This window comes from Dreissena polymorpha, chromosome 6 (assembly GCF_020536995.1).
Source record: "Dreissena polymorpha isolate Duluth1 chromosome 6, UMN_Dpol_1.0, whole genome shotgun sequence".
Taxonomy (NCBI): Eukaryota; Metazoa; Mollusca; class Bivalvia; order Myida; family Dreissenidae; genus Dreissena; species Dreissena polymorpha.
Genome location: NC_068360.1, coordinates 4,238,767 through 4,265,048, shown reverse-complemented (window position 1 = coordinate 4,265,048; position 26,282 = coordinate 4,238,767). Strand labels below are relative to the sequence as shown.

The 26,282-nt window shown below is 35.6% G+C and overlaps 2 protein-coding genes, 1 long non-coding RNA gene and 1 pseudogene across 10 annotated transcripts in view; 2 read left to right on the top strand and 2 right to left on the bottom strand.

The window, feature by feature from the left end:
* The window catches only part of LOC127833766 (DNA-directed RNA polymerase II subunit RPB1-like), a 29,711-nt pseudogene extending 14,915 nt beyond the window's left edge, over positions 1-14,796 (bottom strand).
* Positions 1-26,282, bottom strand: part of LOC127833765 (DNA-directed RNA polymerase II subunit RPB1-like) — a 149,812-nt gene that overhangs the window by 25,278 nt on the left and 98,252 nt on the right. The gene's annotated exons all lie outside the window — the stretch shown is intronic.
* On the top strand, positions 4,616-5,051 carry LOC127833788 (uncharacterized). Its single transcript, XR_008027601.1, has 2 exons — positions 4,616-4,824; positions 4,915-5,051. It is a non-coding gene; the product is annotated as an uncharacterized LOC127833788 (long non-coding RNA).
* LOC127833774 (major facilitator superfamily domain-containing protein 1-like) overlaps positions 16,203-26,282 on the top strand; it is a 124,632-nt gene continuing 114,552 nt past the window's right edge. For 3 of the 8 annotated variants that reach the window (XR_008027592.1, XR_008027591.1, XM_052359215.1), the window contains exons 1-7: positions 16,288-16,364; positions 16,461-16,714; positions 17,239-17,380; positions 18,536-18,741; positions 19,856-19,923; positions 20,676-20,784; positions 22,621-22,717. Coding sequence is in view for 6 of the 8 variants with exons in the window: in XM_052359215.1 (XP_052215175.1) it covers positions 16,565-16,714; positions 17,239-17,380; positions 18,536-18,741; positions 19,856-19,923; positions 20,676-20,784; positions 22,621-22,717 (772 nt within the window). In the remaining 2 variants the exon portion in view is untranslated. Of the gene's footprint in view, positions 16,365-16,460; positions 16,715-17,238; positions 17,381-18,535; positions 18,742-19,855; positions 19,924-20,675; positions 20,785-22,620; positions 22,718-26,282 lie in introns of all 8 variants that reach the window. The other 5 variants (XM_052359221.1, XM_052359217.1, XM_052359222.1 and 2 more) reach the window with 5 other exon arrangements.

Here is a 26,282-nt window from a genome sequence, read left to right as displayed (position 1 = left end):
ATAAAATAAGCCATTTGGGCCACATATATTTGACCTCTGACCTTGAAGGATGACCTTGACCTTTCACCACTCAAAATGTGCAGCTCCATGAGATACACATGCATGCCAAATATCAAGTTGCTATCTTCAATATTGCAAAAGTATTCATAAAATAAGCAATTTGGGCCACATATATTTGACCTCTGACCTTGAAGGATGACCTTGACCTTTCACCACTCAAAATGTGCAGCTCCATGAGATACACATGCATGCCAAATATCAAGTTGCTATCTTCAATATTGCAAAAGTATTCATAAAATGAGCGATTTTGGCCACATATTTGACCTCTGACCTTGAAGGATGACCTTGACCTTTCACCACTCAAAATGTGCAGCTTCATGAGATACACGTTGCATGCCAAATATGAAGTTGCTATCTTCAATATTGCAAAAGTTATTGCAAAATGTTAAAGTTGGCGCAAACCAACCAACAGACCAACAGACAGGGCAAAAACAATATGTCCCCCACTACTATAGTGGGGGACATAAAAAGGGTACTGATTTTTATTAACCAATATCAATACCTTGTACCCAATCTGGAGATGCAGGTCACTGGCCTTCGGGTGGAATCGTAGATCGATTCTCTCCCCATTGTCTCTCACAATGTACTTGGCCCCCGGGTACTGGTTGGCACCTCTACGTACCAGCTCATGCAGTCTGCAAAAACAGAATCCATTTTTGATTGCTAGTAAATGCAACTAGGCATATCAATTAAGGTGTGGACAAATCAGTTGATGCTCCCAAGTGTCAGAAATCTGGGCTACCATAGGCTAAAAATTTACAAAACCAAAATTTGCCATGCTTTAGAGAAATTCTTATTATTATTCTACCTCTTTTAAGGAGTTTACAAAGAAAATTTTTTGGTTAATTAGCATGGGTCAGTTGAAACCATTTAATGATTACGAAATGGACCAACCAATTAATGATTACAAAATGGACCAGGCTTACACCAATGGCCTGGGCCCAATTCCCTAACAAGAGGGCCTGAAAGGCCCAAAGTCGTTCACCTGAGATACCAAGATATTATTGGGACAAATCTTCTGACCAAGTTTCATGAAGACCTGAAAATAAATGTGGCCTCTAGAGTTTTCACAAGGTTTTAGCCATATAAGGAAAAATGCCCCGACCCTGGCAGCCATGTTTTTCAACCAACCAGAATCATTTTTGATCTCGTCCAAGATATTATCGGGATGAATCTTCTGACCAAGTTTCATGAAGATAGGACAGTTAATGTGGCCTCTAGAGTGTTAACACGATTTTACTATTGCCATTTAAGAAAAAATGCCCCGCCCCTTGGAAGCCATGTTTTTCAAGCAAACCAGTCTTGGCCGTAACCCGCTAGACCATCGACCGGGTCGAGTGATTTTTGTGTCAGCCGAGTGAAAATTCTAAGCCGGTAGCCCGATGGGTCGAGTGCTTTTTTCGTGTCCGAACTTAGTAACGAGTCCGAAATAGCTTCATATAGACGCTTATTCAAGACTGCATTGGTTATTTCCCTTGAGCACTTATTGATTAGACGCTTATTGAACAGTGTTGTAAGTCGATCTCGCGAGACGCTATAACAATTATTATTACTTGGTGGAGAACTTGCGGTGTCACATTTATTTTAATGTATTTTCTGTGTTATTTTGAGGGCGTATCGCACAAAATATGAACAAAACGAAAATTCCAAATGTCATAGAAAAATAATCAGTCTTGGCTTCGTTTTGATGTCTCCAAGTATTGAGAAATTTGTTTATGCGCCTGCATTGCTGACTTGCAGGTATATGCATGTCATACATAATGTAAAAAAATATGCAATTAAATATCTTTTTTTTTTTATTCAATGTTATACATACAATGTAAACATGTATATGATCATACAACATAGTGATTGTACAAAGCAATAAAGTTCAGACATGTTATACAAGATATGCTAATATATATTTATTTTTTTAGAGAAAAAAGAAATGAACAACAGAGGAATAGTTATGAAAAATGATGAGTTGTATAAAGTCGGAAGAAAGCATACTGGACTTGTGTGTTTTGTTGTATATTCACAATGATCTTGTCAGATTGAAAAATAACAAGAGGGCCTGAAAGGCCCAAGGTATCCCCCGCAACATATGCTTTGTTTGAGGATGGGTGCAAATTGGACGGATGAACATAATGATAGATGGACGGACGGAGGACAATAACACAAAACTAAGACAAAGGAAGGTTCTTAAGCCTTCACAATTTATTTAGGTGAATTATTAAGTCGTGCGTTTTCACAAAAACGCGCTTCCAAGATATGGCTCCGGACACAAAAATGCCTATAGTAAAAAGCATTTTTTCAAGATACAAAGGGCCATAAGTCTGTTTTTAACAGATGGTGTACAATGCCATTTGGCGTGAATTATCCTCTTATGCATATATATACTCATACCAAGTTTCAATGAATCCGCCAAAGCACTTTTAAGATATGGCTCCGGACACAAAAGTGCCTATAGTAAAAAGCATTTTTTCAAGATACAAAGGGCCATAACTCTGTTTTTAACAGATGGTGTACAATGCCATTTGGCGTGCATCATCCTCTTATGCATATATATACTCATACCAAGTTTCAATGAAATCCGCCAAAGCACTTCCAAGATATGGCTCCGGACACAAAAGTGCCGGACGGACGGACATCGCCAAAACAATATCCCTCCGCCTCTGGCGGAGGATAAAAATAAAAAAATAAACAAAACTATTTTAGAGAGATAAACTAACATTAGAATGAAATGTATATAAGTGGACAAAACATTATGAGAATTTTATCCGATTCCATTTTTGTTCAAAGATTTGTAATGTGTCATTACTGAGGGCTATTTCTTTCTCAATCTGTATTTTTAGTTTAAGGCTATGGATTATTTGAAGGTATTCCGTATATGTAGCATATATTATCAAAAGAGTAGAAATCCTTAATTCTGTAGTCATATAATTGGTCGACATATTTAATGCTTCGTTCAAACCAGTCTTTATAGAAAAACGTCTTATTGTTTGAAGTTATGTCTTTATTGTTCCATAAAATTGTTTTACTGCTGGTTTGGGTTTCTAAGTTATGAGTGACATCACTCCACGCTGATGAAACATCAGACAGAAATATGTTTTAGTTTGCAATTTCATGTAAGATAGTATTGCTGATGTTACATTCAAAGAGTAAGGAGTCACCATATTTTTTTAGGATTTTCTGGTAGAATAATTTCCATTTACTTGTATTGGTATTATCTAGGTATCGTTTAACCCAGCTGCATTTGACTGCATTCAAGAATGAGTCAATGTTCGTTAATTGGATACCTCCATTTTCTCCAGATTGAATCAACTGAGTTCTTTTTATTTTATCAGGCTTACCATCCCATATGAAATTAAATATTGCTGATTTTATATCGTTAATAACATCATTTGGTGGATTTGGGAGAACGGTTAATACATATATTAATTTAGGAAGTGCAAACGTTTTCAATACTGTATTTTTTCCAATTAGTGTAAGTTTACGATGATGCCATGATTTTAAGCAGTTTTTAAAATTCTGTAATTTAGGTAGTATGTTTTTAAGAACTGTATCCTTTTCATTATTTGTGAATGTAATTCCTAACGTTGTGGCTTCCTCGGATGTCCAATTAAATTTCATTTCTTTTTTATATTGAACATTACTTTGTTTTAATTTACCTACTCGTAGCACAGTACATTTACTTTTGTTTAGTTTAAGACCCGATGTCATTCCGTAAAGGGTTAGCGACTCTATTAGGTTATGGAAAGAATCGTAATTGTTATTTAAAAAATAAGTTGCATCGTCAGCAAATAGGGATTGTTTGATTTCTTCGTCAGGTTCTAGTGATATGCCTTTTATGTGTTTATTTGATTGGATGTGATGTGATAGATACTCGATGCATATAATAAATAGCGATGATGAGAGTGGACATCCTTGTCTAACCCCTCGTACGATGTTAAAACTGTTTGAAAAGAAGCCATTGTTAATGATTATACTGTTAATATCGGTATAGAATAGTTTTACCCATTGAATGAGACTTTCACCAAAGTTCATATTTTCTAAACAAGAGAACATAAATGAATGATCAAGCGAATCGAATGCCTTTTCAAAGTCTGCAAAGAATATTAGACCAGGATTATTTGAATTGTTGAAATAGTTTATGCATTCTTGGATAAGACGAACGTTTTCACCAATGTAACGTCCTTTTATGAAACCAGATTGAGATTTTGAAATGATTGATGGTAATATTTTTTTTATTCAGTTTGCTATATAGTTGCAATTTTATAATGATTGTTTAGTAAACTAATTGGGCGCCAGTTTGATAAGGATTCTAAGTTTTTTCCAGGTTTTGGAATAAGTGATATTATACCTTGTTTTTGTAGCGTAGTTAAGTTTTTGTTGTTAAATGAATAGTTAAGTGAATTAATTAGATGTGTTTTTATATCATTCCAGAATATTTTATAAAATTCGATTGTGATGCCATCAGATCCTGGGCTTTTGTTATTTTGCATTTCTTTTCTTTTAAATAATTAATTTAAAAAAATAAATATCATGCACTAACTTACAAGTATAGTTTTTTACAGATAAAGTTTATCTGTCAAGGAACAAATCCTGACAGTAAATTCAAAGGTGTATTAAACTGCATTTTAGATGCTGGTACAATCCGCAAATCGGCGACAAACCATATGTGGCTTAGGCAATAGAACTACTGCTACAAATGTGGTTTTAGATTTAGAATACTCAGAAGTTTGGGCAGGAAAGTTGCCTCCTTGTGCTACGTCTTATGCACAGGTATTATTGCTAGTTTGACATTTAATTTACTTTATTCAGATATGTGTTTGGAAAATTTAAATCATGTTATCCATGTACAATTGTTTATAGGCCGCCTTAAGGAGCATAAATGATATGTCAGACCTGGATGTCGGAGACTCAGACAATGACCATGATGGAATGGAGATGTCAGGAGACCTTGTGTTAATTTTTTTGTAAGATATTAACTGTGAATAAAAACAGAATCAGGTTTTTATTTGTTTAATCTTTTTTGTTCTATGTTTCATCAAAACAAACATAGTTACAAATGTAACAGAATAATAACTTTTAATTCGGGCTAGTTAAAATTGATTCGGGCTAGTGAAATTTCAAAGCTGGTAGCCCAACCGGGCAAGTGCCTAAAAAAAATTAATGCCAAGACTGAAGCAAACATAATTATTTTCAAATTCATCCAAGATATCATAGAGACCAATCTTCTGACCAAACGTCATGAAGATTGGACAATAAATGTGACCTCTAGAGAGTTAACAAGGTTTTAATACAGCCATATAAGGAAAAATGCCCCACCCCTGGTGGCCATGATTTTAAAGCAACCAAAACCATTTTCAAACTCTTCCAATGTATCATTGGGACAAATCTTTTGATTAAGTTTCATGATGATCGGAAAATAAATGTGACCTCTAGAGTGTTAACAAGGTTTTACTATAGCCATATAAGAAAAAAATGCCCTGACCCCGTGGTGGCCATGTTTTTCAACCAACCGGCATCATTTTTTTAACTCGTCCAAGATATTATTGGGATGAATCTTCTGACCAAGTTTCATGATCGGACTAAAAATGTGGCCTTTAGAGTGTTAACAAGATTTTACTTTAGCCATATTTAGCCATATAAGGAAAAATGCCCCGCACCTTGGGCCAGGGTTCTCAATAACTTTTGAGCCAACAGGCCAAAATTTGAAACCAACAGACCTTCTAGGGGGGTTCGGGGGCATGCTTCCCCCACAAAATTTTTAAATTTAGCAATTGATTTCCTGCATTTTGGGCCATTTTATGGCCATTTTAATGGTCAACCAGGAACTTAAATTTGAGCATTTTTGTGCATTTTATATATTTTAGCTTTTTTAACGGCTTGCGCTAATTCATTTAAAATATGATTTTTCACAAATAAAGTGTATCATAATTCGGATAAATACGACTTTCGGATATGTAATTGCACTCGATTTTTAGGGTCAATTTTATGATTTTGACAGGGTTTTTTTTGCACAAAGTTCCAATTTGGTTATTTTATTCTCATGAGTAAAAAACTTCGATTTTGGATTGGGAATGGGGCCGAAATTCGGCCCTACAGGAATGGGCGAAAAAGGCCGGATGGTCTGTCTACCATGCACATTTTGCTTGACACTCTAGTTTGAAATGTAACTGAATGAAAAACAAACTTTCACAACAACAAAAACTTTGCATTAACACAAAAAACGCAATCAATCAGGAACAAAAATTCACCATGTGATGAGAAGAACGTCAAAATATTTGACTGCTATTTTACCGATTCCAATTTGCACATTTTCATTGTTGTTGTTGTTGTAATGCGTTAAGGGAGATAATCAAGCCACGTCTTTGCTTAATAGCAAAAAGGAGCAAAATTAACGAAAAGACACGCACAGTTCGAAAAGTAAATTGACAATTTTCCGAATCTGAGCGATTTTTAACAGGCCAAAATCTGATTTCATACGACCGATTTGGCCAGCGGCCGGCTCTTATTGAGAACCCTGACTCGGCAGCCATGTTTTTCAAGCAAACGCTATCATTTTCTAACTCATCCAAGATATCATTGGGACAAATCTTCTGACCAAGCTTCACGAAGATCGGATAATAAATGTGGCCTCTAGAGTGTTAACAAGGTTTTACTATAGCCATGTAAGGAAAAATGCCCCGTCCCCTGGGTAAGTTTCATGAATATAGGACAATAAATGTGGCCTCTATAGCGTTAACAAGATTTTACTATAGCCATATAAGGAAAAATGCCCCGCCCCTTAGCAGCCATGTTTTTCAAGCAAAGGTTACCTTTTTTGAACACATCCAAGATATCATTGGGACAAATCTTCTGACCAAGTTTCATGAAGATCGGAAAATAAAAGTGGCCTCTAGAGTGTAAACAAGGTTTTACTACAGCCATATAAGGAAAAATGCCCCGCCCCCTGGTGGGCATGTTTTTCAACCAACCGGCATCATTTTCAAACTCGTCAAAGATATTATTGGGATGAATCTTCTTACCAAGTTTCATGAGGATCATACAATAAATGTGGCCTCTAGAGTGTTAACAAGATTTTAAGGGGTGGGGAAAAATGCCTCGCCATTTGGCAGCCATGTTTTTCAAGCAAATGTTACCATTTTCGAACTCATCCAAGATATCATTGAGACCAATCTTCTGACCAAAATTCATTAAGATTGGACAAAAAATGTGGCCTCTAGAAAGTTAACAAGGCAAAGGTTGACGCCGCACAACGCACAAAGGACGACACACGACAGACAGAAGGCGATCACAAAAGCTCACCATGAGCACAACTCCATAAGCACGTTGTGCTCATTTGACCTAAAAACAAAGCCCTTGTAAACCCAAACTTAATGCTGTCAATATCAGCTAACAAACCAGCTTGTGACAAAAAAAACGTTAATTACCTGTCGATATTAAATGGCGTGACGATCTCCGGAAAGGTCATGTTCTGTGCTATGGTACGGGGCACTCCGACCTGGTCGATACGGAGATTCGGGTCAGGCGTGATGACGGTACGGGCTGAAAAGTCTACACGTTTACCCATGAGGTTGCCTCTTACTCTGCCTTCCTTGCCCTTCAGGCGCTGCTTGATGGACTTCAGGGGACGGCCGGACTTTTGAACAGCCTGTGGGAGACAATGGATTGTTGGGTTGTGATAATATCTGTGAGTTAAACGGATCCATTCAATTTTCACATTCTTACTACAATTGAAATGACAAGTACATTCTATTCCAATATTGATGTTAAAGTTTTATAAAATGAAATACTATAAGCATCATCAAACAATTGAATTACTTTAGTTGTTATGCATACTGTTATCTTTGGTCAGAAATATTATATAGAAAGCAAAACAAAACAAGAGGGCCACAATGGCCCTAGTTCGCTCACCTGAGAGGAGTCGGTTCATTCAATCTTTACCAAATGTCAAACTTGACCTAGATATTGTCCAGACAAACATCCTCGTCAAGTTTCATCATTATTTCATCTGCGGGTCATGATCAATGTACCTATGAAGTTTCATAATCCTAGGCGTAAGCGTTCTTAAAAATTATCATCCGGAAACCATTTTTCTAAGTTACGTCACCGTGACCTTGACAGTCATTGTGTAAATACGTTTTTGGCACTGTGACCTTGACCTTTGACCTGATAATCAAAAGTGGTCATCTACGTGTCATGATCATTATACCTATGAAGTTTCATGAACCTAGGCATAAGCGTTCTTGAGTTATCATCCAGAAACCATTTTACTATTTCAGGTCACCGTGACCTTTGACCTAGTGACCTGAAAATCAATAGGGGTCATCTGCGAGTCATGATCATTGTACCTATGAAGTTTCATGATCCTAGGCATAAGCGTTCTTGATTTATCATCCAGAAACCATGTTACTATTTCAGGTCTCCATGACCTTGACCTTTGACCAAGTGACCTGAAAATAAACAGGGGTCATCTTCGAGCATGATCAATGTACCTATGAAGTTTCATGATCCTAGGCATAAGCGTTCTTGAGTTATCATCTGGAAACCATTTTACTATTTTGGGTCACGGTGACCTTGACCTTTGACCTAGTGACCTGAAAATCAATAGGGGTCATCTACGAGTCATGATCAATGTACCTATGAAGTTTCATGATCCTAGACCTAAGCATTCTTGAGTTATCATCCAGAAACCTTTTTACTAGATCGGGTCATCGTGACCTTGATCTTTGACCTAGTGACCTGAAAATCAATAGGGGTCATCTACGAGTTATGATCAATGTACCTATGAAGTTTCATGATCCTAGGCCTAAGCGTTCTTGAGTTATCATCTGGAAACCATTTTACTATTTCGGGTCAACGTGACCTTGACCTTTGACCTAGTGTCCTGAAAATCAATAGGGGTTATCTGTGAGTCATGATTAATGTATCTTTGAAAATTTCATGATCCTAGGCATAAGCGTTCTTGAGTTATCATCCGGAAACCATTTTACTGATTTATGGTCACTGTGACCTTGACCTTTGACATAGTGACCTTAAAATCAAAAGAGGTCATCTGCGAGTCATGATCAATGTACCTATGAAGTTTCATGATCCTAGGCATAAGTGTTCTTGAGTTATCATCCGGAAACCATTTTACTATTTCGGGTCATCGTCTTGACCTTTGACCTAGTGACCTGAAAATCAATAGGAGTCATCTGCGAGTCATGATCAATGTACCTATGAAGTTTCATGATCCTTGGCATAAGCGCTCTCGAGTTATCAGTTATCCGGAAACCATCTGGTGGACGGACGGACCGACATGAGCAAAACAATATACCCCTCTTCATCGAAAGGGGGGGGGGCATAATGAGAAAACTGCCCCCCTCCCAGCAGCCATGTTATTCAACTGACCTGAACCATTTTTGAACTCAAATCTCGTATCAAGGAAACAAATGTTTTTAGCAAATTTCATGAAAATTGGGCCAAAAATGAACCAATGTTTTAACCAACTTTCATGATGTTGGGCAAAAATTGTGACTTCTTGTGTGTTTACAAGGTTTCTCTATAGCCAAATAAGGAAAACTGCCCCGCCCACTGGCGGCCATGTTTTTCAACAGATCGAAACCACTTTTAAACTCAACCAAGATATCATTAAGACAAACATTTTGAAAAAGTTACATGAAGATTGGGCATGAAATGTGACTTCTACAGTGTTTACAAGGTTTGTCTTTTTTTTTGACCTAGTTTTTGACCCGTCACAACCCAGTTTCGAACTAGGCAGAGATTTTATTTGGACAAAGCTTCTGACTAAGTTTCATGAAGATGGGACAAGAAATGTGGCCTCTAGAGTGTTTACGAACAAATGTAAACAGACGGACAGACATACGACGGACAAAGACCGGTCACAAAAGCTCACCTGAGCAATCAGGTGAGCTATAAAAACAACAAATTGTGAATGCATACCACTCATTTCAAAGAAAGTAAATAAAAAACGGGAGATAAAAAATCATTTTCACAGTGAATTACTCAATCAAAAAGTGCATCAAGCTTCAAAAACAATTTGTGTTAGATATCTCAAAATCCTTTTGTTTGTAGTCTTTGGCATTTCAATGTATTTTAAAACGACAGCTATTCACAAAGTCATAAAATAAATCAGCAGCCCTCTGAGAAAACCAGACTTAATAAATTTGCATAAAGTTTCAGCCCATATTAGCCTGTGCTGGCTAATTAAGGATGTCACTTTCAATCGAAACTTGATTTTTGTTCAAAACAGATTTCCTTGGAAAGAAACATACCATTAAAGAAAAAAGTGTTGTCCCTGATTAGCCTGTGTAGAATGCACAGGCAAATATTTGACGATACTTTATGCATGTGTATTCAGCATGATCGTTTCTCTGAGAAAAGCTCATATCGACAATACCAGTAGTTGCAATAGTAAGTATAACCCAGCAGCCCAAATGACTTTTCAATAAATGTAACTGGCGAATGTTCACTAGCTACATGTAGGTCATACGTATAAAAATGATTTTTGATAGCCCTGGGCTTTGACTGTAGTGGTAAGCGTGAACGTTGCAACACTATACTAATTAGCCCTCATACCCTTGGCAGTCCGGGCAGCTCGTTATCTGTCAGAGTGGCCACGTGGAACTGTAACATTTTTGTGTCCTCAGCAATAATGTGCGCCGCAGCACCGTTCTGTTCATCCCTCTTCAGCTGGTTGTTGGCTTTGATGATGTCAGACAGCTTGTGAGTCAAGTCATCCTGCCAGCCAGATGACAATTGAACTTTTCATTTCCAAAGGTTTTAATATACAATTCTAAATTTATACAAAAAGACATTTGATAATTTTTTTCTCCAGTACAAAAACACACATACACAAAACTGCAATAATCAACTAACATACATGCACAAACTAATAGCAGGGTCAAGTATCTACTTAAATTAGTTGTTGGCATCTAGATTTTCTGTGACAAGTTGTATGTATGCAATCTATATGATCAAAGGTACGAGGTAGGCAATCATAGTCAAAAGAGTAACTCTACATTTCTTTCTCGTTTATGACTGTATATAAAACATGTTTAAGACTGTATACCTGATTTCTGGCAGAACCGAACATGACAACAGCCGGTCTTACACACAGGGGTGGCACTGGCATCACAGTACAGATCATCCAGTCAGGACGCGCAAACTTGGGATCCATACCTGTTGAATAAGAATCATATGCAGTTTGTATCAGCCTTAAAATCAATGTCACAGTGACAAATTCAATACATCACACCCCAGCATAGGGCCTTTTTTCTTCTTATTTTATCTATAGCTGTGACTGAGTCATATTGCAATACCTAGTCATTAAATTCACAAAAGTTAGCATTACTTTCAGATGTCTACATATTTAAAGATAGTGGGCAATGATTACCATTAAAGAAAACAATTTAATCAAAGCTGTTTGTTACATATGTACACACCAACAACTTTCATTACGATGCACATACCAAGAACAATGCACTCTTCATCAGAAATCCTCTTGAAGACCTCATATACACGCTCTGCAGTCAGCACAATCTTCTTCTCCTGTGTTTCCTCATTTGTCTTTTTCCATTCACAGGTCAGTTCAAGTCCCATTCGACGGATGGTAGGCTGGTAGCGACCACAACCACCATGACCCTTGGAAAAAGTATGAAACTGATATAGACAGCCATTTTTTCTTATTAAGATTGGTCCAGCAAAAGGAACTGTTCTCAATGACCTTCGGGCCTGTTTCACAAATGCTAAAATTGACCATTGAGAACAATCACTTTTTGGATTAGGTCTATTGGTCATGATTGGGTCATACGGCTTTTTAAATAGAAGGAAAACCTTTGATATCAACAAAAAAAAAGCCAAAGTCCGTTCTGCATGTTTTATGAACAAATGAGGGGCAATAAATGTGTTTAAAATTTTGCCATCCCAAAAACACTTGTATTAGTATTTTTCAGCCTGTTACAAGTTTTTTTGATCAACAATTTTGAACAAGGCAACACATGGACTAGTTAGTAGAAAGTACTATTGGCAAATTGCTATGCTAAAATTGATATTTCAATCCAAGTTTTAACTTTTTTTTCTTCAGTACTTGAAGATATTATTCTTGTCCTATCTTTTTTCTGAAATAACATCAATATAGTTTTTTTTTATTAGATAAAAAACTATTGCAAGAAGAAGTTCACTCACCTTCTTTTGTTCATCTCCACCACCACCCTCGTCATCAGCCTTTTCCAGTTTCGTGTCCATTTCCTCACCGCCCTCGCAAATCTTACGGCTCTTACACAGGTCGTACACATGTGCAAGTCGCTTGGCAGGGTGACCTTTTGACCTCTGAATAATGTCCTTCATCTTCGGGTTGGACTGCAAACATCAACAAAACGGATTATCAGTGTGGAATACTACTAAATAATCTATATATGTTAGTGGAAAGTGAAATTCATACTTTGACCAAAAAAAACGCACACAAAATATTAATTCGTGATAGCAGCAAATTTAAATTAGAATTTGAAAACGCACAGTTTTAAAACAGGACATAATGGTATGTAAGAAAGTTCATAATCTAAATCATCTACACATATATCTGCTATTTTATCGAGATAATTATCCTAACACATGTAATGGTTACCCATTTACCTATAAAGGAAACATAACCATTTTGAACCTTAAATATTTTTTTATATTAAATGAGACAGAATGATGTTACTACTCAAAAGAACTAGAGGTTGAACATCAATTGATATTTAATTATTTAAATTACACACTTTAAAAATTCTCATTCAATCAAACGAATAGTTTTAGAAAATGAGTAGACATCACTAAGGAAAAAAAGGTTGCAGGGCTCGCATTTAACTTTTCTTTCTACAAGCAAAACATTGCGGGCAGCTTCAATACCAGCTCGCAAAATCAAAAACATTCTCGCAAATTTTCGCTTCGACGGCATGACTGTTCATGTTTTTTGTCTTTTATAGTGAACATGTGTGGATAATCGACTGTTTCATATTCTTTGTACCAATACCAACCGCATATATGTACTATAAGTATACCAGTCTACATACAAAGTGCGAGCTTCCGCATATGGGTATTCAGACATTCTATTAATTGACCTGCGGTTTAGCGTTCAAATCGTCGAGCGCATTTAGCAATATAACTCTTTTTTCACTATTTCTTCACTCGCAAAAAAATTCTAGTGGCTTAAAACTTAACTCGCAATCTGTATTTTTCACTCGCATTTTGCGAGTGTGCGAGTGTTAATTTCAAGCCCTGAGGTTGACAATCTCAACATCAAAACATTGGTTGTTATAATATAATATGCGATATCCATGACATTAAATGTACTCTTAAGTGATATATTTTTAAGAGTTGTTGCTTTATGATGTGTTCAAAGAGAAAAAGCTACACAAAACAGTAACAATATAATTCTTAAACATACAGGCTCAATAAGAAGCTTGGAACAGTAGAAGCAGACACATCGGAGCACTTTAATCGTCTTTGTAAGAAAACCAATGAGGAATACAGGCTTGGCCAGTTCGATATGTGCAAAGTGCCCAGGACACTCGGACATGGTCCCAGCGCAGGTTTGACACCGACTATTTCGGTCGACTACCCCTTGTCGAGGGTCCATAAGTCCGCCAAGTTTCGGTCTTCCTCCTTCCATGGTCTCAGAATATTTGAGTCCACCCTCCACAACCGACATCCTTCGCTGAAATTGTAATACAACACAAGGGTTTTGGAAAGAAGATTTAATATATCTTACGTGCTTCACATTTTGGTAACAAATATGAAACTTTTATCTAACAAACTGAAGTGAAATAAGGTCAGTTCAAACAGCCTTGTTGTTGAGCGTTCTCTTTAGTCTGGCTGTTAGTGTATGCTGGTCATACAGGGGACCCATGTCCGATCCTTGCTTACTCCTATAAATATGAGGTCGATTTACATCGGGGTAGCTTACGTCTAATTATTTGGACTAATCCTTGCTTTGAGCTCAGGCTCGACATGTTACTGACAAGGATGACATTCAAACAAATACATTTACATCTTGAACTTTGTCAGCTCATCAATTTAAAATAAACAGATTCACATATTAAGATAAGGGAGATTCAGTTCTAGGCAAACTTCAATTTTACTATTCCCAATTACTAATTATAGGCCAGCATTTTGTCAGTATATGTTACTAGAACTAAACAAACAATATTGCCCATAATTTAAATTATATCGTAACTTATAAAATATTTCTTTTTTTATAATCCGTTGCATGCATAACTTGCATAAACCATTCCCCACCCAATCTTTTTAAAAGGACGTTAAAAAGATCGCATATTTTCATGAAATATTATATGACAACGTACAAGTTCATCTGGCCCAAGAATGCCAAACTGCACTTTCTTCACATCACGAAGCGTTGCATTGGAATCTCCAGTATACGCCATTGTTTTGGGTTTTAATTTGCAGCCGCAATTGTTTCGTCAAGATGGCGCGTCACGCGCCTTACTGACTTTATGCCAGGAAAAAACGAGCCGACAATCACAACATACTACAGTACATTTATTAAAACGTCAATAAAAATGGTATTCTATTGTAAACAAGAACAAAACTATTCATCAGAATGACGTATGAACGGTTAGGACAGTTCAGAAGCTTCCTTTGAGTCAGCTGTGTCTCCAACTGACGGTTAATTTCACCGTTTTCGACGCGTATTTATAGGTTTTTGTCTCTACGGGATTCACATTTGGAAATTAAGAGCGTTTCCGGTATTGCACATACGGTCTCCACAAATATTTTATCTGTGAAAACTGCTATTTGTTAAAGATTGGTTACAAGTAACTCTGCATCAGGAAAGAGTATAATTGTTCTGTGTCATTTTACTTTTATCCCTACTGGATATGAAACAGAGAACAAGTAACTAAATAAATAGTGTACGATTTAAGAAAGCGATACGATCATCCTCTTGTCAACCTATCATACGAACCATGGACCTATACACACTTTGTATAGGTCCCTCTACGAACCTTAAAACGAATTAAAGGGTCATACAATAATTCGTCAATTATGTTCAGCATCCTTTAAAGTTTGAATTGCAGGTTCAAATATTAATTACTTTATAGATTCATATACGACAATTCGATAGAAATTTAAAAAAACATCATTGTTTACATCACATTACTTACTTCGTTTATTATCAATATGTCATTACAAAAAGCACACATTCTTATTAAATATTTAAATTACAATATAGTAAAATGCTATCGTTTGGCAATATTGCAAAAAGGCATATGTTTTCGTAGACTTGGGAATTAAGAGCGATTATACGTGAATCTTCAAAATACCAACCAAGTCTGCATTAACATTGTGTCAATGAAACGTTACCAAGACCCAAGTCAATACAAAAGAGTAATGCTATGCATTGTGTAATGTGATATAATCCTTAAAAGTGAAAGAATTCTATCGAAATAAGCATACACACACATTTTATAAAATGGAACATATCCCTCTTCATTTTCGTAATAAACCATGATCGATTTCTACTAATATTATCATACAGCAGTTCGATCACTGCTATTCAATATTAATTAATACGTTTTATAATTGCTTTCAATGTAAATGAACATCAAAAATGAATATTGGCAGCACTAATGTCATATACAAAATCAGCGAACAGGGGCATTGCAACTTAAAAACAGGGACCTATACAAACCCAAATTTGTTTGTATAGGTCCATGTTCAAAACTATGACAAATTACATCACACATAAGGGCACTTTACAAACAACAGCTTATATCAGGGAACTTTACAAATAAAATCACATGTAAGAACATTTTACAAATAACAACATATATGAGGACATTTTAAAATAACAGTATATATAAGGGCACTTTACAAATAACAGCATATAAAAGAGCCATTAACAAGTAACATCACATATAACGACATTTTACATTTAACAAAATATATCACGGGAACGTTAGCTTCTGACAAGGTCAACTTTCCGTTCAAACTCGCCAAACCGTCCAAGCAGCGGCGAATTACTAAATAAAGAAACCGGCTAACATCTAAAATACAAACAGAAGTTGACAAAAAACAACATTATTCAACCGAATATTTAAACGGATGTTACCGACAGCAAAACCAACACTAACACAGCAAATGATTTGATATCACGATACCATTTTAGTTGAAGGGTTATTTTTCAGATAATCGTTGTCTCGTGTATGTGTCAATGTACTGATAACATGTATGTATTCAATATTATACGTGCAATATATACGTTGACCGTTTGCACGCATTATAAAACAACACTTATGTGTCCGTGATGTGAGGTATTATTTCAGTTGATTACCATAATAATCGAATGCAAACATGCACTTGTTAAGATGGCAATGCCAATTTGGATACTGATTTCTCTTTATTTCCAGACGGAATACAAGTAGTTTGTTTTAACAAACGACAACTTATGAACGATTAGACCACACTATGTGAAACGGTTTAGTTTCGCGATTCGCTACTTCAGCCACGGACAATGTCCGATCAACCAAACGAAAGGACACCGCTACTAGAAGAAGGTCAGCAGGGTTCACTAGATGAAAAGGGGTACAAGGGCACCTGTGTTGTTGCTCTGAAAAATGCCAGTGACAATATGCCAGCATCTTTACCATCTACCATCACGCAAGTACACCTAGACGAACGGCTATTTACTTTGTTTCAGGAACATCCTTGCACACATAATCAGAAAAATCTCATCTTATTAATGTCGTTTAAATATATAGAAAAAATACATTATGGTTGACATTTTTAAACTGTTTCATATGACTTAAATTTATAACTAATTTACGTGTTAACAAAATCTGTCTGTTTGTTTGTGTTTCTGTTAATTTTGTATTTAAATAATTGTGTACTGATTAAGCGTTCGGGTCGTACATTATGCTAAATGATGGTCGATCACAACTCTGGGAGCGTTCTCGAGAGCTTATTTTAGAATGCAAGTAAGTATTGGTTTGACCCAGGAACGTATTCGAGAATACATGTGTATAGCAATAAGCTATAATTGGGCTATAACAAATAAGTTAAAACAAAACTATATAGCTGCAAATAAATAATTAAAAGACACGAACAAAAACTGCTTATAACGATAATGCTGTCATGGAAAATGTAGCAAATTCTTTAAAATACATCTGAATGTGTTTGTCTATATAGACGACCGAGGCGTTCAGTGCCGATATCAACAACGACACAAGCTCACAAGCGCCCGATGACAAGATTAATGGACAACTATGTTTGCCATCATCAACTTGCAGTCGCTACACCGTGTTGGTCTTCATTTGCCTGATAGGAATGGGTATGAAAGAAAATACAAATGGGATACTTCATGTTAAAAAAATCGATTAACAAAGACCATGAATTTCATGTTGAAATATCTGCATACTGCTCATATGCTTCTATACGCAACGTTAGTAGATATTTTGTTTTGGTATTACAATAGCACCGACAAACTCCATAAACTTGATATTGAAACAGATTATATTTTAGATATGTATACTTCATATGGACGATAGCTTTGCTAAGGCCGGAGTGTACAGGAAACTAATACGAATTTTTATACGTGTTTTTTTATGTCCGCCCCGTAAAAAATGAACGGATCATGCTTCTGCAACAGAACGTGTTCAATACTCATAGTCATCATTTATACCAGAACATAAATAATGTATTATGTCGCGATATTTTATGTGCTTCAATAAAAAAACATATTGACGATTATTATTATAAGTAGTAGTAATAGTAGAAGTAGAAGTAGGAGTAGTTGTAGTAGTAGTAGTAGTAGTAGTAGTAGTAGTAGTAGTAGTAGTTGTAGTAGTAGTAGTAGTAGTAGTAGTAGTAGTAGTAGTAGTAGAGGTAGTAGTGGTAGTAGTACAAGTAGTAGTAGTAGTAGTAGTAGTAGTAGTAGTAGTAGTAGTAGTAGTAGTAATAGTAGTAGTAGTAGTAGTAGTAGTAGTAGTAGTAGTAGTTGTAGTAGTAGTAGTAGTAGTAGTAGTAGTAGTAGTAGTAGTAGTAGTAGTAGTAGTAGTAGTAGTAGTAGTAGTAGTAGTAGTAGTAGCAGTAGTAGTAGTAGTAGTAGTATTAGTGGTAGAAGTAGTAGTAAAAGTAGCAGTAGTAGTAGAACAAGTAGCAGCAGTAACAGTAGAAGTAGCAGTAGTAGAAGTAGTTATAGTAGTAGTAGTAGTAGTAGTAGTAGTAGTAGTAGTAGTAGTAGTAGTAGTAGTAGTAGTAGTAGTAGTGGTAGTAGTAGAAGTAGCAGTAGTAGTAGCAGTAGTAGTAGAACTAGTAGCAGCAGTAAGCAGTAGAAGTAGCAGTAGCAGTAGTAGAAGTAGTTATAGTAGTAGTTGTAGTAGTAGTAGTAGTAGTAGTAGTAGTAGTAGTAGTAGTAGTAGTAGTATCGGTATCAATTATTACATATATAACGATATATTCGCTTATAGTGAATTACCTAATGCAGGTGACTACTGGTGCAACGATTCTCCGGCGTCCTTACAGAACTACATCCTGTCTGACATGCGTATCTCACAGGTCCAGTACATGGGCTTCTACTCGACCATTCAGTGGGCTAGCATCCTGTCCTGTCTGATCGGAGGCTTCATGGTTGACAAGGTCGGCATCAGGGCCAGTCTTACCGTGTCAGCGTTCCTCCTCGTCGTGGCCCATGTTAGTAATCGTCTTGTATTATATACAGTGTACATGATCACGTGACTTTGTGGGGTTCACAGTTACAGGTTTATGGATGTAAACACACCTATAAGTGGTGCTTTTTTTTAAATATCTTTTTAAAACACAATTTCTTAATAATTTTAACCAGTGAATAAAAGACAGTGTGTTATGCTGCTTATGACAATGTGTAATACCGTACATCAGAATAACTTTATTAAATAAGCCTGTGTTCTTTGTCAAACATTATATGTGCACATCATTCATTTACACGGTTATGCTGCACGCAACGTGAACTGTCAAATGGTATCAATTTCATTACATGTATTCAATGATCTTTCATCTTGAAATATCGACACAAACCACAAGACAAAAAGTCTTTTATGCGTTAAACATTTTAGCACATGTATTTAAATAATTTGAGATATTTGCAAACGTTTGTTTTTACATTCCGTTCAGCCCGTGTTTAAACCCCTGTGAACCCCGTTGATCCAGTACCATGTATAGACACAATTCATTTCATTCGTCCGTTGCATTAAATCAAAGACTAGCGGATTGTAACCAAAATGTCTCTGTGTCATAGTTAAATATATCAATATACAATGTATGGATTAATGTGTAATGTATTATTTATTATGGCATTGGGCACAAAAAATGGTACACAAGTTCTATATTTTTCGAACTAAATCACAACTCGTATATTTGAAAGATGTTTTCCACAATGACATGAAATACGTGTACTCTACAAGCAACAATTGCTTTACCATGGCATCGATTAAATTACCATGAACTCACCAAACTTTATTTGAACTTAACAGAGCTAAACTAAATGCTGTCAGCGCAACAATTTAACAAGTTTATATAATGGTATTTAGTTCTCCCGTTTAGAACCATAATTATCACACGTATATGGGAATAATGTTACAACCGAAAACTATCAGAAAAGAAATACATTTTATCATCCGCTAGTTTTCTTTTAAAAGACAAGTTCACTTTTTTTCTCTCAATTGATCAAAAACACAAAGGACGCTATTTGACCACATTATCTGGAAATTATTTGAAGTTTAGGATGAGCCCCATCGGATTAACCGAATGTTTATTGTATTTTTTTCAGACTATCTTTGCTCTGGGTGCCATGCATGGGCAGTATTGGGTCATGTGGGCTTCACGGGCGCTGTTTGGGTAAGACTAGTTATGTTAATTTAAAGTGAAGGAACTATATACAGTCACAATAGCTATGCAGATTTGTATGCAAACATGTCATGATTGTAATTTTGGATATGTAGTTTTTCTTTTAAGCGAGTATATATGATTTCATTTTCATCATTTTATTTACTAATTCTTAAAACAATACATTAATACTAACGAGCCATTTCAATTAAACATTATTAAATTATTATTAACCATATAGGACATTTTGGTCAGTTTAATTACACTCATAACGACCAAGATGAAGCTGATACTAATACAGGAACTCGTTTTTGCTTCAGAACCAAAAGTTTGTCTATGTGTCGTATGAACTAATATTTCCTTATAGCGTACGGGTATATGTTAATGTACATGTAAGAGTTTTTTGTACTACAGGCAAAACTTATTTGTTATTGCATATAACTGTTTTTCAGTGTATTTTCTTTTACCATTTATTCTAAACTTTTGTTACACATGGAGGTTTTAATTCATCAACCTTTTATCTATTTTGATTTTATTTCATTATATCTTTTATACTAGCTTTAATTTGAAAATAATTATTAAATGATTAAACACATAGCAATGATATTATTTAAAAAATTGCCAGTGTTTTATAATTTAAACATCAAGTGCTAAATTAGAAATAATTAAAACATAAGATGATATCTTAAATATAATTCTTACATATACTTTATCTAAATTATATGTTTATAAACACTCTGTTTCAAACATTAAAATTCTATTAGATTCGTTGAGGGCCCTGTGGCTATAGCAAACGACAACATGGCCGTCAAATGGTTCCGACAAAAGGAGTTGAACATGGTGATGGGTCTCAAAATCAGCGCAGCAAGATTGGTGAGTACACAAGTGTATTAAAATGAGAAAAGCCATATTTGTGAATACACACATGTGGGTCTCTGAAAAGTGAATGTTTGGTGAATTCATAAGTGTCGGTCATGTAAAAGAGTACACAATATTCGTGAGTGCACACGTGTGGATCTAATGAGATAAAGTTCGAATGTTGAGTACACAAGTGTTGATCTTGTAAAATACAGTCCGATTGTTGAGTACACAAATATGGGACCAGTAAATTAAAGCAGGATTGACGAGAGCACATTTGCAGGGCCAGTAAAAGAAAGCAAGACAGGCGTTGGTTCAGCAACAGACTGGTAGGTACACAAGTGTGGATTTAGTGAATTACACAGCTACATTGGTGAGAGCACAGGCGTGGGGCCATTGCAAATACGCAATATTTGTGAGTACATAGGTGTGGGTCTTGTATTTGACTAGGACTGGTCAGTACACCAGGGTGGATCCATTGAATGGAAGCAAATGGATGACAGCACATGTGTGGAACCTGTATAAGAAAGAAGGATTGGTATAAACAAAAATATTTGTCCAGTATAGGAAAGCGCTATTGGTGAATAAACATGTTAGGCTCTTTTATAGAAAAGCACCAAATTTAAGAACACAAGTAATGGACCGGTATAGGATATCATTTAAGGTTAGAACACAGGGGTGGTACAAGTAAAAGATAGCAATAGTTGTTAGTACACATGTGAAGATTGGTCCAGAATAAGGACGTAGGCTTGATAAATAAAAAATGTGCGGGCAGCTTACGATTACATACGTGTAGGTCTCGTACAAGAAACAATAAAGATAGGTTAGTAAACAAGTTTCGGTTCACTGTAAGAAAGCAAAATTGATGGATACCCTTGTGTTGGTCCAATAAAATAACAAAATTGGTGAGTACATAAGTGAAAGGTCCAGAATAAGACAGCGCAATTGGTGAGTACACAAGTGCAGGTGCAGCAAAAAAAGCAAAATAGGTAGTTACACAAGTGAAAGTCGAGCAAAAGAAAGCAACGAGGAAGAGTACATAAGTGTGGGTCCAATAAAAACAGCAATATTGGTGAGTTGAACATGAAAGGTTCAGTAAAAGAAAGCACGATTGGTGTATACACATGCCAATGTCCAGTTAAATTAATTAAGAATGGTGAAAAAGGTCACTAAAAGACAGCAAAATGGGTGCGTGCACACGTTTAGATCAAGCAAAAAAGAGCGAAATTGGTGAGCACACAACTGTATGTCCAGCACGAGAAAGCGAAAGTTGAGAGTGTGCATGTGCAGCAAAAGAACACAATATTGGTAGGTACACTAGTGTCAAGCAAAAGAAAGCAATATTGGTAGGTACACTAGTGTCAAGCAAAAGAACACAATATTGGTAGGTACACTAGTGTCAAGCAAAAGAAAGCAATACTATATAAGCTATATAAGTCCGATGCAAGATTTGCGAGCACACAATATCCATTATAAAAATCAAGAATGGCAGGGGCGCATCTGTAGGTCAATTGATGCATATCGAACACGAATGTATAAGTCTTTAAATGATTAAGTCGGTTATGACGAACGATTTAGGTGCTTAAAGTCAGTGCGGCACGACAGGACAATCGAGTATGCACATTTTAACGTATTACGAATCACAACAATTTATTGATTGCTAATAAGTCCATGGAAACCAAAGTCCATGGAAACCAACAAATCGTGCATGTGTAACACACAAGTGATGTTATTAAACAGTCAATCTAAACCATAACTTTTTATGTTGTTGTATACATAGGATAACATCGCGTACCATCCCATAAATGACTGAATAAATGACTGAATAACAGTTACCCGTGTTTGTTTCAGAGCAGCGTCCTTACTATCAATGTGATGGTCCCAATCTACGAGTATTTCTCCAACGTGTTTGATCAACCCACATGTCTCGGAGTGACATTACTCGTTGGCAAGTGATTACGGGGTGGTTATATTCCATTAGATGGTCTGTTCTGAAATTACCGTTTAAATCTGGTTTTAAACGCTTCCGTCGATGTAATTGGGCATGCCGGATATTGTTCGTAGTCCATTTTTCACTACAAACGTGAACTTTCTTAATGTTCAAGCTTAATTATCACCTTTGTCACAACGCACGTGATTTGTGTTATCCATGTATATTATATTCATGTATTAGATATCTTTCTTAAAATAGTAACATAATTGACATTTGTAAGGTATCATCTGTATAATAAGCCAAATAACCATTACGAATTATTGAGATTCAACTAAATAATTCCTGATTTTTACATAAATACTGTTTATTAATTTACTAAATACTGGTATGGTACTCGAACCCACAGCCGCGGGATACTAGTACATCACTCTACCAGCTGATATGATGATTATTCCATAATAATAGAAATGTGTTTTTCATGCCGCTATTCTTTAAACCGCATGTAAAAGTGATTGTCACATTTCATATCGGAAATTAATATGCATAATGCTTTACGGTAAATTACACAGTTACGGAGGGCGTTTGTGAACTATTCTGTGCACAGGTGTCAATTCTCAACTCACCTATTATTTAGATGTATTTATAAATACTGTTAAGCATACACATATCATTTGTTTATACACGTGTCATTTAACTAGAAAACCACTCTTAATGACACAATGGTCATTTGTTTATTCATGCATTATATTGCTGTATACATCTTGCTACGTTGAAAGGTTTGCATAATCGGGTTTACGTCTTCCCTCTGTTGCTATCAGACTAACATGTGGTATTTAAACTTAAAAAACACTGACTTTCATTACGTCTCTGCCAATACGACTCATATTTATCAGGTTCGGGTGTTGCCCTTGTGTCTGCGGTCTCTCTGCTGTAATTTTGTCCATCCTCGACCGACGGGCAGACACTGTCAACCACCACCATAACCTAGGATTACATACAAAGTCAAAAGGTACGTCATTGAATGGACTATAATAGCGCGGCTAAATACTTATTAATCGTTTTACTTGTTGCATGTTTGTATATTGTTTCTAGTGATATTACTTTTAAGTTGTATCACAATGTTTAGCACTCGGGTTTCTCTATTAACTAATGACCATGTGCTATTATAAAGTTTTCTCATCTGCTGGTGCACCTTAATTTTAACTTCGTTCATATTATATATGATATAAATAATTAGTTAATTAATTGTGTTAGCAACACCGAAACTGTAATAATGTGTTACATTTGCTTTATAGTATAATTAAGATAACCGACTTTAAGACAGAACGTGCTTTTAGGTTTTATGTATATGCGATGTATATTTATATAAGTAGATATTTACATGTATGGTATTATAATTATAAAGCTTAATTACAACTATCACTTGTATCTGCATAATGCAACTTATATCCTATTTTGCACACACAGTACGCTGAATTATTTCTTTACACTGTAAGTTGTTCAATAATATTATCTATATTTAACGAGCGTTATCAACTACTAGTATTTAACATGTGAAACTGCATTTTGTCTCCAAGAAAACGTTGAAGCGATGAAGATATCGGACGTTAAGCATTTCTCAGCCTCATTTTGGCTGATCAGCGTAACAACCGCCATTTACTACCTTCAACTTATGCCGTTTGTGGCACAGGGGCAGTAAGTTATGAAATACTAGACCTAGGTGCGATATGAAGACTGTACATGTGTCAGAACATAAACTATTAACTATACGCATGTCTATGATACATAGGTATACCAAGTCTCATACATACATGATGTATCAAGTATAACTATTATAAACAAAATATATGTACTTCACTTTTTATCACTGGTTTAAAATACGTAAACGTTTTTTTCTTAAATATCATTTGTATTGTTTAAAGAAACAACATAGTTAAAGTTAATACAATTCTTAAAGGTATCATGCTTAATCATTTAATATCAAACACAATCAACAATATTTAATGATACTATATTTCAAATTTCATTTCACTCAGATAAATACATCACATTAAATAAAAATATTTCACGCTGACATATAAATGAAAAATGCTGACACCCAAATTAAGTTGTATTCAGTTAGATCTTTATATTATTTTACATATATACACTCAGGATGTATGTTAAAACATAACCCAATTCAATTATATACATGTTTTATATTTCAGAGTGTTCTTTGAAACTAAATATGGCCGAAATGCCGACCAAGCGGACAACATAAACAGGTAGGTTTTTGTGTTAATAACTACCTAGCTTTCATTAATAACGTATTACTCTTAACGAGGAAAATGTTAGTAAATACTTGCACCTGAAAGAGGTTACTGAATATAGTAGTTGTTTCAACATATCTTTACCACATGTAGCTGCATTCTAAAAGGTGTATATATACAGGATCTCATCCGATGTCGTTCGTATCTTATTAACCGAGTTTCGGGAGCTTAATTGTTAAAAAGTATTTTGCGATTATATGAAGTAATTACCGGAACGAGTAAATAACAAAAGTAACGAACAGAAAACATTTTTACAGTTTTTGTTATCACATGTTAGTAAACGACTAAACACTTTCTTTTATAAAAAAATGCTGACCAATGAAACAATTTGTTAAATGAAATAAATTCGCAAAATGATCCCATTTTGCCAATTTCATTGTACTATGATACGGAACATGAGAAACTACTTCATTACTTTCATTGGAATTAGACATATAGTTCGATCAAAGATCTTCCTTGTATGTGACAATAAACAATTTCATTTGGCAGTATGGTTTACCTCCTAGCGACCATCACTATGCCAATATTCGGCCTTGCAATCGACAAGGTGGGAAAGAACATGTCCTGGATGTTGTCGGGCATCATTCTCTCGCTAGGAAGTCATGTGCTCTTGGCGTTCACTTACACAGAACCGTATATTTGTGTGGTAAGACTAATATATGTGTGTGTGTGTGTGTATTTCTTGTTGGATGAGTCATTTGTAGAAGGGTCTCGATTATTCATTATTGTTGTGTACTTTCGTGTCATAAAGTATAATGTGGTATTGAGTCTTATTGTTTGGCAATTATAGTGCTTTGCCATAAAATATGAGAATGAATGGTATGATAAGGTTTCGCACCAACTGGTGAAGCCGAAGTATCACTGTGTTAATATTTTATATAAAATACTAGCAGGTATAAACAATACTCTATCTCCTAATTACGTCAATGGAGTTTATTATTCGGATATTTTAGCGACAATGTGAAATTTCTTTCTGCATCTTTAAGGAAAACCATGCAAAAGTAAAATCCTGTTACATCCCTGGACGCGTACGTTCGATTACTCTTTGTTTAAATGCTCTGGTTTAGAATTACGTGCTATATGATTTGCATGACAGCAAAATGTTCAACCTGAATAACACACTTAGAAGTTACATAAAAAACTTTATATCATTCGATTGAAAATCATTGTTTTACCTTTGTTTTCAGATAATGTTAGGCATTGGGTATTCACTATATACAACAGCTGCGTGGCCGCTGGTTTCCCGTGTGGTACCCCAACATAATTAGGGA